The sequence below is a fragment of the Pelodiscus sinensis genome, chromosome 3 (genome assembly GCF_049634645.1).
Source record: "Pelodiscus sinensis isolate JC-2024 chromosome 3, ASM4963464v1, whole genome shotgun sequence".
Classification (NCBI taxonomy): domain Eukaryota; kingdom Metazoa; phylum Chordata; order Testudines; family Trionychidae; genus Pelodiscus; species Pelodiscus sinensis.
In genome coordinates, this window is record NC_134713.1 from 188,187,157 (window position 1) to 188,204,705 (window position 17,549).

Sequence of the window (17,549 nt, forward strand, 5' to 3'; positions counted from 1 at the left end):
TAAAAATAGTGGCATATTGTAGGGCCATGCAGGTTCCTGTAGCAGTGCCGCTGACCTGAAGGTATCAGTTGTCCCCAAATTGGAAATAGTTGTGTGTGAGAACAAAGTCACACAGCTCAGCTACCAGATGTGCTGTGGCATCATTGGGGATAGTGTTCCTGACAACTTGTAGTCCATCCTGATGTGGAATACTGGTAGCATAGAATCTGAGACACTTCCAGCTCCTAGCTGTCTTTGAGACACCATTGTGAGGGCTTGGCTAACTACTGTTTCTGCTGTTTTAAGGGTATCTGTTTGCAATGCTGTAGTTCTCAGAGTGAGGTCTAAGGACCACTGGTGGTCCTCGACCGTCTTGCATGTGGGCCGAGGACTAGGATCTTGGCCTCCCCCTGCAGCAGGGAGCCTGCACTGCTGCTCCTGCCCCGCATTGCCTCTGCATGGTTAGAGTGCCAACCTTGTGGGCTGGATCCAGCTTGGGAGAGGAGGAAGTGACTCTGCACGTTGCCACTCTCCTTCCCTCTAGTTGGGAGAATGGCAGCACAAGAAACCGCTCATCTGGAGGCTTTCCCTGCTGCACCCCTTGGCTGGAATCATGGTCAATGGGAGCAGCAGAGAGTGATGCCTTTGAGCAGCAGGAGGCACAGAGCCAGGTAAGCACCCACCATTCCCATCATATCTGCACCTCTATTCCCCTTATGCACACCCTCCTCCCGAGACACCATACACACACCCTGCTCCTGCATCTCTCTCCCGCCCAGACCCCTCCCCAGCCCCAACCTTCCAGACAGACCCCCTTCCGCCAACCCACTCCTGCACCCTCAGCCTACTCCTGCACCCGTTTTGTCATGATGGGTGGTCGGCTGGTAGTCGGCTGGTAGAAAAGATTTGTGTTGAGCGGGGTGGGCCATGGGCCATAAAGTTTGAGGACTCTGCTGTAATTAAGTGGTACAATATCTTCATGCAGAAACTATTTCAACTAATATAGTTTATTTCTATATAACTAGAGGAATATAATTGTATATGGGAGAAAATGATGCTCACTATCAATATAACTGCATAACAATTAGGGAATGTTGTGCCAGTTCAAATATTTTAGTTTAAAAAGCAAACCAACAAAAACAAATCATAACTGAAATAGTTAATCAGTTTAAAAAAACCAAAACCGAAACTCTGTAGACCTGGTCGGAGTTATGTATTGCCATTTCATGTTTTCTGGATGGCTGTTTCTCCGTTCTGGGCTTAAAGGAGTTCAACTGGAACTGCCCTCCTGCATTTGATTTATGACTAGGGTTTCAGTTAAAACTAGTAATTCATTGCCCTTATAACTACTCTTATATTCCATTTGAATTCTTTCAGATTTATTTACCTTGTCTTAAAAATATGTTTTTCAGAAGGGTAGGAAAGGTCTGGTGGGGAGGAAACCACCTATTTGCCTAAGTTGTTGTTTTGTATTCTAACTCAACTGCTTTAAACACTGCAATTGCTCCTGCTGTTTCTACTCTTCAGCTTTGGTGAGGCCCTAAAGGGGTGCTTTAGTCCCATCTTGTTTCATTTGAAGCAGGATCAAAACAGGCATGTAGAAGAGACTTAATACAATGTTGAGAAATTGAGTGGAAGCCTGCAGAAAGTACTGATGGTGCAATTTAATTGTGGGTTTGAATTAGGGTGGGGTAGAGGATGGTACGCGTTAATTGTGGTAGCTTGTTGTAGAAAATATTGTATATGGAAACTGGTATTCAGGAAAGGAATGCCTTAGTTCACATTATTAATGTCCGCTACTCCTTGCTGATTCGGGCTCTAATTCCTTCTTCTGTATCACTGCAGTCCCCTTCCCTGCAGATGGAAAGCTGAAATAAATCTATAGTTTTTTCTTATTGTAGCTCCTAAGAGCCCTAGCCATGGATCAGCACCCTATTTTACAAAGTGTAATATAATAATCTGGTCTGGGCACTGCTGAGGGTGTCAGATCAGGGCAAATTGCTCAAAACCAGGACTACTTACAGCCCAAGACTGGGGTTCTGTATAAGATACCAAACCAGTCATACAGAGCAGTTCAGCTGCCGCTCTGGCCAGCAAGAAGCCTCATAAGCACATCCTCTTATATAACCCAACGTTCCCTGTGCCACAACCAGATCCACACCTTATATAGGTGAGAGGTTATAAAACCCAATCTCACCAACTCTGAACAGGTTCTCCCAGTTCCAAAGGACCAGCACAGTCCCAGGTCAATTATACCTTGGATCTTACCCAAAAGAGCATCCCAAAAGAGAATCCTTTAGAATCTAAAATCTAAAGGTTTATTAATAAAAAGAAAGAAAAGGTTCAGAGTGATATTGTTACATCTCTGCTCAGAGCCTGAATAATGAACTTGGTGATAGATGTATGTAATGTATTCTCTTTAACAAACTGCCAGCTTAAAAGTCTCTGGTGTCAGGATGGGTGAGCAAATCCTTCCCGGCCCTCTGTGCATAGCAAGGGTGCTTCTGGAATCAGGAGCAGGATTGAAGACAAGATGGAGGCACCCTCATGGTACTTTTATATTCCTGGGGCCTCCAAAACTGGAGCTGGTCACATGATCAAGTGACCTGTCTCTGTCTTTCATGCAAGTTGTCATGATGTACTGGTTGGTCTGCAGGTTCCAGACACATTCCTCAGGTTTTATTTGCAACCTTGAGAGCCTTTGTCTGTGCAGCGTCGCTAATTACCACAGCCATTCATTGGATAATCGTTCCTCACAATAGGTGGTCAAGGTCTATTGCTCCCTCCCAGACAAAGAACATTTAAAATACAAGTACAGAGCCCATAGTCATAACTTTCCATGCAAAAATCATACAAGTATATGAGTAGTATAAATAGAATCAGCAAAGCATAAGCTTCCATTTGACACCTCACATGGCCCACTTTGTACAGAATGTGGAACAAACACCCTCTAGTGGGTGCAACAATGACCTGCCTGTTCACATTAAAATCCAATAACGTGACACGAGGCTGTGAACAAATACAGAACAACTGATCCGCTGTTTCCCCAACTAGTTCATGGTGTGTGTTCTGTAGAGAACACAGATATTATAGACAGACAAGGATGTATAAGGAAACAATGAGACGTTGTTAGTCAGCATGATAAATGGTTGTCTCAGTACACCACAAAGAAGGCATCACAGAAAGAAGGGTTTTAAGGAGGGTTTTGTAGGACAATTAAGTGGTTTTATGGAATTTTATAGAGATTTCCTCTCAAGTGTAAGGGGCAGGTTGGGAGAAAACACAAATTATGCTTGTGTTAAGATTTAGCAATTAGTTGGTGGAAGCTGACATCAGGGACTAGTCAGAGGCAGGAGATGACATTCACAAGTCCATGGGGCCAGATTCAATACATTCAAGGGTATTGAGGGAATTTGCTGATGTGATTGCAGTCATTGGCCATTATTCTTGAAAAGTTAAGGCAGTTGGGAATGGTCCCAGATTATTGGAAAAAGGCAAATATAGTGCCCATCTTTTAAAAAGGGAGCAGGAAGAATTGAGGAACTACAGACTGGTCAGATTCACCTCAGTCCCTGGAAAAATCACAGAGCATATCCTCAAATAATCCATTTTGAAGCACTTGGAGGAGAGGAAGGTGGTGAGGAACAAAATGGATTCACCAAGGACAAGTCAGGTCTGACCAACCTGATTGCCTTCTATGAAGAAGTAACTGGTGCTATAGGTATGGGGAAAGCAGTGAACATGAAATATCTTGACTTTAGCAAAGCTTTTGATATGGTCCCCTCTATATTCTTGCCAGCTAGTAAAGAAGTCTTGATTGGAAGAATGGACTACAAGGTGAATAGAAAGCTTGCTTGGGCTCAATGGATAGTGACCAATGGCTCAATGTTCAGTTGGCAGCTGGTATCAAGTGGAGTGCCCCAAGGTCCTCAGGTCACTTTTGTTCAACATCTTTATTAATGAACTGGATGATGGTTTGGATTGCACGCGTAACAAGTTCTTTGATGATGCTAAGCTGGGGAAGAGGTAGTTAAGTTGGAGGATAGGGATCAGGTCCAGAGTGACCTAGAGAAATCGGAGGATTGGTCCAAAAGAAATCTGATAAAGGTCAACAAGGACAAGTGCAGAGTCCTGTACTTAGGATGAAAGACTCCCAGCACTGCTACTGGCTGGGGACTAACTGACTAAGCAGCAGTTCTGCAGAAAAGGACCCGGGGGTTACAGTGGATGAGGAGTTGGATATGAGTCAACAGCGTGCCCTGGTTGACAAGAAGGCTAATGGCATAATGGGCTGCATAAGTAGGAGTATTGTGAGATGATGCAAGGAAGTGGTCATTCCCCTCTTTTTGGCATTGACGAGATCACCTTTGGAGTACTGCATGCCATTGTGAGGGCCCCAGTGCAGACAGGATGTGGACAAATTGGCGTGTCCATCAGAGAGCGATGGAAATTAGGGATGTAAGCGACTAGTCGAGTACGCAACTACCTGATAAGCATAGACTACTCGACTAATCATTCCCCCGCCCCCACTGCCTCTATGTCAGAGGCGGCAAGCATTGGGAGAGGGAGCAGGAGCTGCCCTTTCTCCCTCCCTCCCCCCCCGCACTGTCTCTGCAGTGTGGGGGGAGGGTAGGGGAGGCAGAGCTGCAGCAATCCCAGAGCTGACATGAGCCATCACTGCTCAGTCCTGGCTGGCACCAGCCCTGGGACCTAACTCCACTGCAGCTCTGCACTTTAAATGTAGTAAGAGTCCAGCATCTCTCCCTATGTTTAAAATGCAGAGCCAAAGCAGCGGTAGCAAGTGCTCTCCCCCATCAACTAATTGAGCAGTTGATGGGAATTCCATCGACCACTTGATTAGTTAATTAACTGTTACTTAACATCCCTAATGAAAATGGAGTCTGGGGCACATGACTTATGAGCAGAGACTGAGGAAATTGTGCTTGTTTAGTTAGCAGAAGAGAAGAGTGGGGTGATTTAGCAGCAGCCTTCCACTACCTGAAGGAGGGTTCCAAAGAAGATGGAGCTAGGTTGCTCTCAATGGTGGCAGATGATGGAACAAGAAACAATGGTCTCAAGTTGCAATGGGGGAGGTCTAGATTGGATATTAGGGAAAACTATTGCACCAGAAGAATGATGAAGCAGTGCAATGGGTTGCCTGGGGAAGTGGTGGAATCTCCATCTATAGAGGGTTTTAAGGCTCAGTTTGACAGTGCCCTGGCTGGGATAAGTTTTTTGGGGTTGGTCCTGCTTTGAGGGGGGTTAGACTAGATGGCCTTCTGAGGTTTCTTCCAACTCTGTGATTCTATAACTTGTTGATACTGAATGAAATTAGTGATAGGGTGAGTCCATGAAGGACCTTGAAAGTGAATATGAACTGCTTATAGATGAGATAAAGAAGACGGATATGGTCGAGAGATGTATGAAGATCTGAACTGGTTTTACTTCATTTACTGATTATCACTTTTTTACAACTAGTTGAGTTAGATACTGCTCTTACTATGGGGGTGAAATCTGTTTCACCAATTGGAGCAGATAGCTAGAAGACCAATCTCTTTGAGAAGAGATGTCTTGTAAATATAGTCAGTTATTTTCCTCAAATGTTTAATATAGCCAACAAGTTAGGGATGTCAGTATAATTTAACATTGTTTTTAAAAAAGAAATAATTGATAACAGTTTTCTAATTTAATTATTAACTTTATGAAAATAAGAAACTTAGCATAGTTGCAAAATGTTGAGAATTCAAAGTTTTGCATTCTCAACATCCTTGATACACTATAATTTGATTTTATAAACTTAGATTTTTCTACCAGTTTGATAATCTAAAATCACTCTAACTTTTAAATGTTTAATTTTTATTCTTGTATTCCAAAATCAGCTTCCAGTTTAAAACTTGTTCTTTGTACTGAATTTGTGACATGACTTTATAAATCTGATCCTGGGCTGGTTTTAATATTAAACTACTGTGTGTCATTCTTTCCATTTTCTAATTCATTGGATTTCTGTTGCTTCCCAGGGGATAGGAAAAAGAGAAATGGTAGGGAGGGATGGAATTTTGTATGCCACTGTATTTACAGTGGACCCTGGCTGCTGTGACTGTCTACTAGAAGTGATGTAGCGTTAGTTTTAAAAAAAATAATCTCTCTGAAAACTCTCTTCATTTTCCAGTCTGAAAAATTTAGTGGGCAACAGGACAAGCAGAATAAAAATGTATAATTTGTAGTTTATTACTTCCATTAAAATACTAGACATTGTTCCCAGTTTAACCATTATTACCCTTAAAATGTTTGAAGTAACGTGTGTGACAAGTACAGATTACAGTAATTGATTTTGAGTTTTTACACGGGGAGCTTCTTTACTTCATTGCATGCTTTGTTTAAAAAAGGTTTTGGAAAGCTCTTTGCCAAGAGAAAGACACTTACTCAGTATTCATTGGGTAAAGAAATATGCATTTTAATTATAATTCTAATTTGAAAATTAGTGGAAAGATTTACTGAGTAATCCTGTGTTTAGTCATTTAGTCATACATTTCAGAGTAGAGAGAAGCTCTTTTACAAGCATGAAATAGGAAAAGTGTATGTCACACTCCTCATTAAATCTGCATTCAAATACGTAGAATTTGACTGAAGAAGTCATTCTGTCTTTCTTACTTGAAAGAACTTTGGGTGCACAAGAACATTCAGTTTTCTGCTGAGAGCTCAGTACTCCAACTTGGACTCCAAAGGATTATCCTGAGTCAAAATACAAATTAAAATATTTTAATAGAAGATAAATTAATAGATTCCAAAGCCAGAGAGGATCACTGTGATCATCCATTCTGACTGCTTGTATAACATAGACCATAGACGGCTCCTAAAATAATTTCTTTTGAACTAACACATCTCTTTAAATGTAAAAGTCCATTTTAAAAATAGATTTTAATATTGCCAGTGATGAAGAGTCTGTGAAGACCCTTGATAAAGAGTTCTAGTGGTTAAGTACTCTCACAGTTAAAAGTATATCTGATCTGGGTTATCTAATGTTCTGAATCCCAAATCATCACCAGATGGTAGAATGGAGGATTGTTACTTGTCTTCTTAAATGATCAAAATGTGACTGCAAACTATTTTGGAAGCTCAATGAACTGAGGAGGATTAAAACACTTGCTTTAGAAACTATCTTGGTGTATGTAAATCCTTAACATTTTAAAATGTAAATAGAATCATTATATTCCATTTATAGATTCCTTTTTATGTTGGAGTTCTCTTGACTTCCTAATTAATTCAAGGTCTCCTTCGAATTCTAACCTCACTTCATTTATGATTTGCCTTCAAAAGATTGATGTGACAATTTTTTTTCTCTAATCAGTAACGTGGCAGAATGCAAGTGAAATTGAGTACATTTTATTCTTGATTTGCTTATTTTTAATGGTACTGTTCCAGCTCTGAAAAATGTACTGGATATCAGAATAATGTTTCTAAAAACAAAACATTTGAAACAAAACACACATTCCCTATATGATAAATTAGCTGAAAAATAAATGAGGCACTCATTAGGTATGCATAAGCACTGAATATGCTGTTGTGTGGTAGTTATGCACTATCCTAGTTTATACTATATGCTAGCTTTCATTGTTCTGTTTTTTTCATGCAGCTGTGTCTTACTTCTGGCTTACCTTGTATTCATTTCCCATTGTGTTTATGGCCATAATGAAAAGTGATCTAATCATGTACTAAACAGCCAATTGACATCATTTTGCAGAGCACTTAAACTGGTATTTTCTTTTAAAGACTTTAATAAATGCTTTTTATATTAGCAAGTACAGTCCACCTTTCAAGTCATGTCAGAATACTTTATCTAATGAGGCACCAAATAAGTGTTCTTGGCACAAAATGTGTAGTTTAATAAAAAAAAAATCCTAAAACCAAGTAATTTGGATTTGAACACATACATTTGATCCAAAAGAAGAATACCTATAATGTTCTTACACTAATTAGCAATTATTCTGAGCCAGAAAGACTACCCATTGTTTTGGGCTTCAAGAGCAGAGGGAAGGCTCGTTAGAGTTCAAAAGCCAATCATAACGGATACTACCTTATATGGGCAGAGTATAAGTAGTTATTAAAACACCAACAGGAACAAAAACACCAGTACAAGCTTCAGTTTTCTCCAAAGTAGTTCAAGTGGTGTTTGTCTGCTCCTTCTCTTTGATTATACAGGAGATTTGGTACCTTAAACCCATAGAAGTCAAGGACTGCTGCATTTCTTCCTGGTCCACCTTTGGGAGCCATGCTCCTATAGGGCATCCCCAACCTCAAACCCCAACCAGTGGATTTCATTTCAAGGGGAACAGCTGAGTAAATGATTCTCAGGGAGTTAATATGTTATTCCACATATGTCCAAGAGGGAGAGTTATATATATATATACTATGTTGATAATCTATCCCTCTGGCCCCAGTCCTCCTGTTTATTAGGTTGCCAGCTGTTGGAAGTGAATCTTAGGTTTTTATATACTGGGAATCCTTTTCATATCCAAAAAAGTAAAATAGAGGGCCTATGGCTACATAACACATCTGAGATACAAAGTTACGGATTATCTGTTAAAAATGTTCTCATTTTTTGAAAAATCTGTTTAAGTTCTCACTGAGGTTTCATATTCAACAGCTAGTTGCTCCTTTTTAGAAATGAGTATATTTAGAGTGACTCAACCCAGCCTCCCAGTTTTCACCTGCAGTTATTTGTGGGTATATTGAGATGTATTCAAAGGGGCTTTGCAACAGCGGATCAACTAGAGTCCCCATCTGATCCCAGGCTCCTAATGCACAGCCCCTTGGAAACACCGCGATGCTTCCAAAGGGCAGCGCTGCATGGAGCCCAGGTTCAGCTGAGAACTCCAGCTGATCCTGGACTTCATTCAGCGCTGCCCCTTTGAAATGCCACCGCAGAGTTTCAAAGGGGAGGCACGTGTAATTAATTGTGATTATATTTTTAATCGCTTTAAGCCCTAGTTTATAGTGAGTGTGGTTAAGGTTCTAAATAACATTCTGCTCAACTGATACATGTTCTTACTATTTTATCTTTTAGACTCTGAAGCTTTCAAAACATATCACTTCACAATGGGTTAAATTGTGCAGTCCTTGAATCTTTTAAAATTAAGGGGACTATGGGCTCAATTAAGTGCACAACAGTGTAAGACTTGCACAGGCTAGCCTCTCATTAGCACTGGAACAGTAGAAGTCATTCTGTTTTATAACGTGACTGTCAGGGCCAGGTGATAGACAGCCAGGCCACCTAGTGGTGAGCCAGAGTTCACAGTCAGAGGCAGGAGATCCAAATCACAAGTCAGAAGTGAGGAGCCATGCCACGTCAGGACACCAGGAAGTCAAGCTGGGGGAGCAGGAGGCACAAAACACACTTTCCAGAGGGGGGTGGAGGCCAGTGGTTTGGACCATTTCCTGTTCCTGGTGCTGGCTTAAGTAAAACCAACAGGCCAGTATGCTGCTCTGGGACTCCACCAATGGAACTTGAGAGGTGGAACCTCAAGCTGGGGTGGGGCTCCATGAGTCCTAGGTCATCAGTTGTCAGCAGGTCTCATGTGGAGTGGTGAAATGGAGCTCCTCTGATCCCAGTTTGAGGTCAATGCGTCATGCCAGTCACATCTCCCCTAACAAAACTGTACTTAAAAATAGACCAGTCCTGCAAGTCTTATTCTCCTGAAGCTTGTACTAACATCGGGAGTTCAGCCCTGGGAAGACTGGCATAATCAAGCCTATAATCTTAAAACATTTTCTTTGAAGAAAAAATATATTTTATCTCAACATTTTATAATGAGACTACTAGCAAAATAGGTGTAAGTTTTTTGCCCAAATTCCTTTATCCAATGCAAAATATGCCAGTTTGCCAATAAAATTTGATCAGTGGAACCTTTTACATACTTAATTCCAGAAGATTTATTATTTCATAGTAGTTAAGTGATCAACTTTGATCTGTACATATGGAAAATGAAGACTTTGTGGCTCCTGTAAGTGCAATTTCAGTACATGCTACAGATAATTGTATTGCATGAGCATCACAGACCTGATCTTGTCCTTGCACAAAAGAAACTTAAAGCTGCCCTTAGAGTACAGCTGAAGAATCTGAGTGGCAGGGGAACTGCTATCTTCCTCCCTAACTTCTAGGATGTGGGATTGAGGAGGCTGTTGCAGGAACACTGTGTGCTCTAGGAATGTAATAGAATAGTCGATTAACTGATAAGCAAAAACATATAGGTTAATGCTACAGACTACACACATTATCCCCCTCTTTACCCCCCCCCCCCCGATTTTTTTTAAGCAGGCTTGCCTAGGACCTATCCCCGCTGTGGCTCTGCTTTTAAAGTGTATTGGAAGATAGGTGGCAGGCAGCCAGGCTCAGTTCCCGCCCACACTGGGTCCAGGAGCTCAGACCCCACCCCAGACAGGGGTTGCTGCCATCCCTATTAAGTATATAAGTATCAGAGGCAGCAGCACAGAGCGACAAAGAGCCGGTCTGCAAGGGGAGCTGGCTTCCCTCGCCAACCAGCTCCTGCCTGATACCCCGTGCTGCTGCCTCTGATACAGAGGCAGCAGCAGAGTGACAGGGGCGCCTCGGAAGTGGGGCTGGGTTTCACTGGCTGCCAGTGAAATAAACATGGCCGCCACTCTGTGCTGACGATCAGCTGATCCAACACGGCGCGGCAGTGTAGATGCTGATCTGTTGGCTGAGGAAGCCTTTGCTGACCAATCCTGTAAACCTCGTTTCACGAGGCATATGGGATTGGTTGGCAAAGGCTTCCCCAGCCGACAGATCTGCATCTAGACTGCCGCGCCGTGTTGGATCAGCTGATCGTCGGCACAACGAGGCGGCCATTTTTATTTTAATGAAGCGGGGATTATTTAAATCCCCACTTCTTTGACTATGCCAAATAAACTAATTTACATGGCTCCATCGACGAAGCCATGTAGTCTAGACACACCCCTAGTGTCTACATTGACATTGTGTCCACCTAACTGCTGTATATACTCGATCATAAGCCTAATTTTTTTTGGTAAAAATTAGTCGGTAGGTAAACTGCAGTGTCCAATTTTCCTACTTTGCACTGTTTGTTATTTTACATACATTTACCGTGTCCTCTCCTATTAATGTCCTTCTTATACTGAACATTCACTGTCTGAAAGCTTTTGCAGTTGTGTTATGTGTATGTATATATGTTTATATGCTTTTTAAGATGCCTTTATGCCGAGCTATTCCACCTGCTTTCAGTTCTCTCTGTTTTCTCATAGTTGCTAAAATTCTCACCATTTTTCCCCAGACTCACATTTCAAGACTTCCTCCTGGAGCTGTGGCAGGTCAGTCTGTGGCAATCGAAGGAGGAGTCTGTCGGCTGGAGAGCCCAGCAAACTGACCAGCTTACTTCTCAGTCAATGTAGAGAATGTGAATGACATTTTGTACAATAAGCTCTTTTGTGTTTTAACAGATGTTGGGAATTTTACTCTCATTTTATACTCTTTATTGCAACCACGTGCACCATAACTTGAGATATGTGCTGCTGTTATTTATGCTCATTCTGTGTGAATGGGTGTGTGCATGCTCATTTTTTTCCCCCAAAAAATCGGAACGCTTCCTGCTTGTTCAAGTGAAGATAACGTATGATTAATGTTGCATTTAAATTTTCATTGTTTACAGTTTAAAAATAATGCCCTTGTTAAATACAGAAAAAATCTAATTTAAAGATGTGATAGTAACTGTCATTCATGTTCTACATTAGAAAGTAACAAGCCTCAGAGGTAGTTGTGTAGTAATGCAAAAGTGATTGTGGTTTGTACATTTCTTTTAAGTTTAAATGGATCCAGTGTTTTAAAACACTGCTTCTTCATTCCCTGTGTGGGGCATTTTTCTTTGACAAAGAATGGTTTCAGTGAAACAATCTAGAGCAGACTTATGGCCAGAATTGTTTTTTAAAAAGTCTTATATTATAGATGTATCTCTCTTCCCAAGCTAATATGTTACATAGCTTCAAGCTGTATGTATTACAAAAAAGCTATATAAAGATAATGTACCGTAACGCAGTCTTTACTTTGTGTATAATGGAATATTACAGTGTAAATAAGAAAACAAAGTTTATGGAAAGATTCAATACTATTCTTTGTTTCTTGTTTAAATATATATTTTAAGAAAAAGGTACAGAAATAAACATATTACTGGATGCTAAGTATGTGTATTATTGTTGAGAAACCTGAGAGTAGCACTCTTCTTGAAAAATTACTTCCTCAAGGTTCACTTACAGCATGTGTGTATATATGTTAATGTGTGTAATATGTATGCATTATGCATAAATTTACTGTAATATTTTACCACATATTATAAAAAGCTATGTATTCACATAATTATGTAAGCCACATCTGCCTTTAAGCATAATTAGTCAGTTATGTTTGGACACAATGGCTGATATTTTAGCAAATCAATGGAATTCTGAAGATGAGTTCTTAAATTTCAAGCATCCATGTAGTACCTTTCTTCCTATTGGCAATCAGCAACATAAGATTTTTGCAATGACCAGCTTTTGTTAACGTCCTATGGATAGGCCAAAGAGAAACAATGGTACTTTTTTTCTGTTTGGACTTGGTAACAAAGTATATACTCCATTTTATTTTTTTCCAGAAATACAGAATAAATATATAGTCCAATATAGTTCACCCAACAGTGTACTCATCTCTCTCTGTTGTATTGTTGTGCCTGCTTATAACAGAAATGCTTGATCCTGATTAAATAGTTTCATTGATTATATCAGTGTTTTTTGGAAAAAAACTGTAATAAATATATTTTTAAAAACTGACCTGAATTAATGTTTAAGGTAACATCACTGCATGTTCAGAGCAGTTTTTTGCATTGTGACAAATCTGCTGGTACATATCTATGACAAATTCTCCAGTGTAAATTAATGCAGCTCCACAGACGTCATTGGAGCTATGCTGGTTTACAACAGTAGAGAATTTAGGCCATAAGTAAGAATAGCAGATGGGTTAATATTTGTGCCTAGCTGTTTAGAACCTGCATTGCTTCTGAGTAGTAACAGTGTGACTTGAGAGAGAATCAACCACTCCCTCCTTCTAGTTCACAGTTGGGGATTATCACTAATATCCTGGTTGTCATGGCTATAGCTGCTCTTTTACCTCAGACTAGATAACATTATTTCAAAGAAAGGGCCAGGAGGAGGTGTGATAAAAGCAGACTGGCTTTTGATAAGGTCCTGCTGTGCTCTCTTGGGTTTGCACTGTTGTAAATTACACTATTTCTTTTCAAAGGGTAACTGTAAGGACACATCTACACAGCAGGGCTAATGCTAAAATAAGCTGTACAACTTCAGCTACATCAATTGTGTACCTTATGTCGAAATAGCTTAATTCAGCTTTTGGTGCTGTCCACATAGCAGCAAGTCTGAGTTAGGGCACTCTTCCTCCAACTTTCCTTACTCCTCCTAAAATGAGGGTTACAGGAGTCAGAGTAAGAAGTCCTCCAGCTTGACATCATTTTGACATTATGTTGAAATAACTGTTTGCTCCATTGGACTATGTTATTTTGGAATAACATTAGTTGTTCTGAAATAATGCTGCTGTGTAGACATAGCCTCGCTGTCCTCAGAAAGGATTACATTAAAGTAAGGTATAGAATTAAGCTTTTTTCATGTATATTGTTTATATGCATCTTACAGATTGGGGAATATAGCTTTCTAAACATTGCACTTAAAAGAAAAAGCAAGAAAAAATAATATATGATTCCTTATTCATTTTCCTGTTTACTGTTTTAAAAATAATTTAGAAATTGCCCTGAACCTGAAGTTGCAGTGAAACTAAAATTGCATTTTAAAAAGGTTTTGTTTGAGTACAGTTTAGTTAATTTCCAGTATATTGATCAACTTGGCAATGTTTGGTGAAATATTGAGCATTACAAATATACTAACAGTAAAATATATATTGAAAATGACCAATGCATTTTTGAAATAGCACACCTATACATTTTTCTCTCAAAGCAGGCTATTTCAGAATGAAAGTTGCCCTTGAAATCTTAATTTAGTCCTCTTGTGCATATGTTAATTATAGGCAGAAGTGACTACCGGTGAAAAGTTTAGTATAAGCAACTTGTCTATCATCACGTAGGATCTCTATAGCAGAGGCAAGGATAGAATCCAAGATCAATTGCCTTAACCGCAAGACCATACTTTCCCTTTGTGCAATCCCCATGTTCACTACCAACTTTTCAATTTTTGCAACAAATGAAGCCAAAGTCCTGTCGATGACAAACTCTTTCACTACACAACCCTGTCTCATCCCCAAAGCAAATCTGTCCTGGGCACTGAATGGATCAGAAGCCTGTGTGTTTATTTTTAGTTATTTTTAATACAGGAAGTCCCCGGGTTACGTACAAGATAGGGACTGTAGGTTTGTTCTTAAGTTGAATTTGTATGTAAGTCGGAACTGGTACATATTATAGGGGAAACTCTAGCCAAACATTTCTCCAGAGCTCAGTTTTATTCTCCCACACCTCACTTCCCTCAGTCCTTTATTCTCAACCTGAGGAGTCTGCTGAGAAAAGCCGCTCCGCGTCTCCCTGGTCTGCTGGGCCCCCCCAGCAGACCAGGGAGACGCGGAGCAGCTTTTTTCGCCGCGGAGGACACGGACGGCGGGACCGCGGCGCGTCTCAGTGGTCTGCTGGGGGGGCGGGCGGTGTGCAGCTAGTGCGGGGTTGCCTCACCCCGTTTGTAAGTAGGGATCCGATGTACGTCGGATCCATGTAACCCGGGGACTGCCTGTAATCATGCAATTAAAGGCTGTATCATAATTTGTACGTGCCAGGGAGTTGAATTAAGTTACATAGTCATGCTTGGTTTTAGCTTAAGTCTGTAAGAAATGGACTTAAGCTAAATCAATTCCTTACAAAGTTGACCTAAACTGAAATAAGTATCTACGGCAAGTTTTGTCCCAATTTAATAAAGTCTTGCTAAACTAATTTAAATTAAGCCAGTGCTGCTCTCTTGTAAAAACTCTGTGTGTTTGAGGCATAAGGAGGTCATTTTACCTCTGAAGGTTAATGCTCGTAGGCATTGTGGAAGAGAAGAAATTTGAATAATGAGCAGGTAGAGTCCTGATGTACTGAAGTTGGCAGTGAATGGAAGAAGATGGGAGTGAGATATCGAGGCCCAAAGGGTTTCAGGATGGCATGTCTGATGCAGCGTGTATGTCTACATTGTCATTAGAAACTCATGGCTGGGCTCATTCCACCTGACTCTGGTTACGGGGTGTAGACTTTTGTTCTTGGACCTCCATTCAATCAACCCCTTAGGCCAAGCCACCTGACATGGGCCAGCTGCAGGTTTTTAATTACCATGTAGACATATGCAGAGAAGAAGTCTAATTAGGATAATGTAAATGTTATCCTGTTGTATGCTGGAGCTATCCATGGCCGTGAAATAGAGGATAAGAAATTTAAGTTTGGCATGGTTAAGTGGGATAACAGGTGGAAAGAATCAAAGTGGAAAGTGAGATGGTATGATTAGATGAGGAAGATCATTTTAGCTGCTGTATTTGGGGGGTAGACTTAGAGATGGAGGCCATGAAACCATGGAGACCAGTAGCAGGACGCTGCAGAAATAAAGGTGAGAGTTGAGTGGGTATGGACATGAGTTTCACTATCAAGACAAAAAGGAAGGTTCCTGTCCTTAATACTTTATGAAGTCAGTGCCAACAGAATTTAACTGGTATGGCGTGATCACATGGAGCCAGTAAGCAGTGATGCAACATGCCAGCATTTCTCCAAATGCACCATACCTTCATTTTCTCCAGAATCAGGGTTGGCAAGAGACTTCACCGGGCCCTGGGCAATGGGAGCAAGGGGACTCAGCTCCGGGCCCCTAGAAAGCACATGGCTTTGAATGGAAGGGATGGGGCTAAAGGCAGCCAGTCCTCTGCACTGCTTGAGATGCTGGTGGTAATATAAAGAGCTTGGGGCTCCAGCTAATACCTTCATTGAAGGGCCCAAGGCAGCAGCAGCCCGAAGCCTTGGGCCCTTTTAAATCATTGGGCCCTAGGGTGACTGCCCCCTTTGCCTCTCACCTCCACTGGCAGCCCTGACAGAATTTAAGTATTCACTTAAAATATATAAGTACTAGAAGACTTACCCAGCATTGTTCAGATCCTTCAGAGCAGGGGGCTGGGAATGTGAGGGACTCAGGGCATGAAGCTGGGGATTGGGAGATGCACGAGGCAGGGTTGGGAATGATAAGGCTCAAGGCAGGGAGCTGGGGCTGTGGTGCAGGAGTCAGGGTTGGAGGGTGAGGAGAAGCTCAGGGCAGGAGGTGGAGGTGCAGGAGTAGGGAAAGGGGTTGAGAGGTGTGAGGGGTTCAGAGCAGGTGGGAAGGTCACCCACTGGCTGCTCCCTGGAAATGGCGGGGGCTATGTGGTCCATCCACTGGCTGCTCCCTGGGGCTGGCCTGGGACAGTGGGGGCCACGTGCCCAGCCATCGGCTGCTCCCTCAGGGTGGCCAGAGTGGTGGGGGCCATGCTGCTCCCGAGGGCTGGGCTGCTTCCTGCCCCCTGTGGTCATTCAGGGGTATAACTATCCCCTGTGCTTGCTACCCCCCTGTGGTCATTCATGAGTATAACTCTCTGCTATCATACCCCTCCCTTTCTGAAACAAAAGACAGGACTATGCAGCACTTTAAAGACTAACAAGATGGTTTATTAGGTGATGAGCTTTCGTGGGCCAGACCCGCTTCCTCAGATCTGAGGAAGTGAGTCTGGCCCACGAAAGCTCATCACCTAATAAACCATCTTGTTAGTCTTTAAAGTGTTGCATAGTCCTGTCTTTTGTTTCAGCTAGAGCAGACTAACATGGCTGCATCTCTATCACTATTCCCTCCCTTTCTGTTTGATGAGAAACAATCACATTCCATGCACATCCCATTGTCCCAGCACCCCCACATCTCCCTGATCTTGCTTTAAGTTATGATAAGAGGAAACTGCATGCCAAATGTGATGGTCCTTGGTCTTACCGTTTAGGAGGAGTTCTTAAACCGACTCACAAATGGATGGACAAATGCATAAACTCTCTCATACACAGTAAGTAGATTTATAGTTATGAAGAATATCTTCAAACTATGAACTGATACAGCACTGTTTCTTGGTTTTAAAGGTACATATTAAACATGGTACACCTGCCAAGTTAAATAACAAAACTAAAGAGTGATGTACAGTATTTATGCGGCTCTGTGTATGTCAAAAAAAGTGGATGCAAGACAGCAGTTGAGTTTTGGAAATTTCATCATCTAGCCTGCACTTTACTATCCAATAATCATAGAATCATAGGACTGGAAGGGACCTCGAGAGGTCATCGAGTCCAGCCCCCCGCCCTCAAGGCAGGACCAAGCTCCGTCTACACCATCCCTGACAGATGTCTATCGAACCTGTTCTTAAATATCTCCAGAGAGGGAGATTCCACCACCTCCCTTGGCAATTTATTCCAATATTTGACCACCCTGACAGTTAGGAATTTTTTCCTAATGTCCAATCTAAACCT

The 17,549-nt window shown here is 41.5% G+C and overlaps 1 protein-coding gene across 3 annotated transcripts in view; it reads left to right on the forward strand.

Annotated features, from left to right (window-relative positions):
• The window catches only part of TASP1 (taspase 1), a 153,471-nt gene extending 140,658 nt beyond the window's left edge, over positions 1-12,813 (forward strand). For all 3 annotated transcript variants that reach the window (XM_075925647.1, XM_075925649.1, XM_075925648.1), the window contains one exon: positions 11,289-12,813. In XM_075925647.1, coding sequence (XP_075781762.1) covers positions 11,289-11,381 — 93 coding nt within the window. In that variant the 3' untranslated portion in view covers positions 11,382-12,813. The remainder of the gene's footprint in view (positions 1-11,288) is intronic.
• Positions 12,814-17,549: the final 4,736 nt, after the last annotated feature.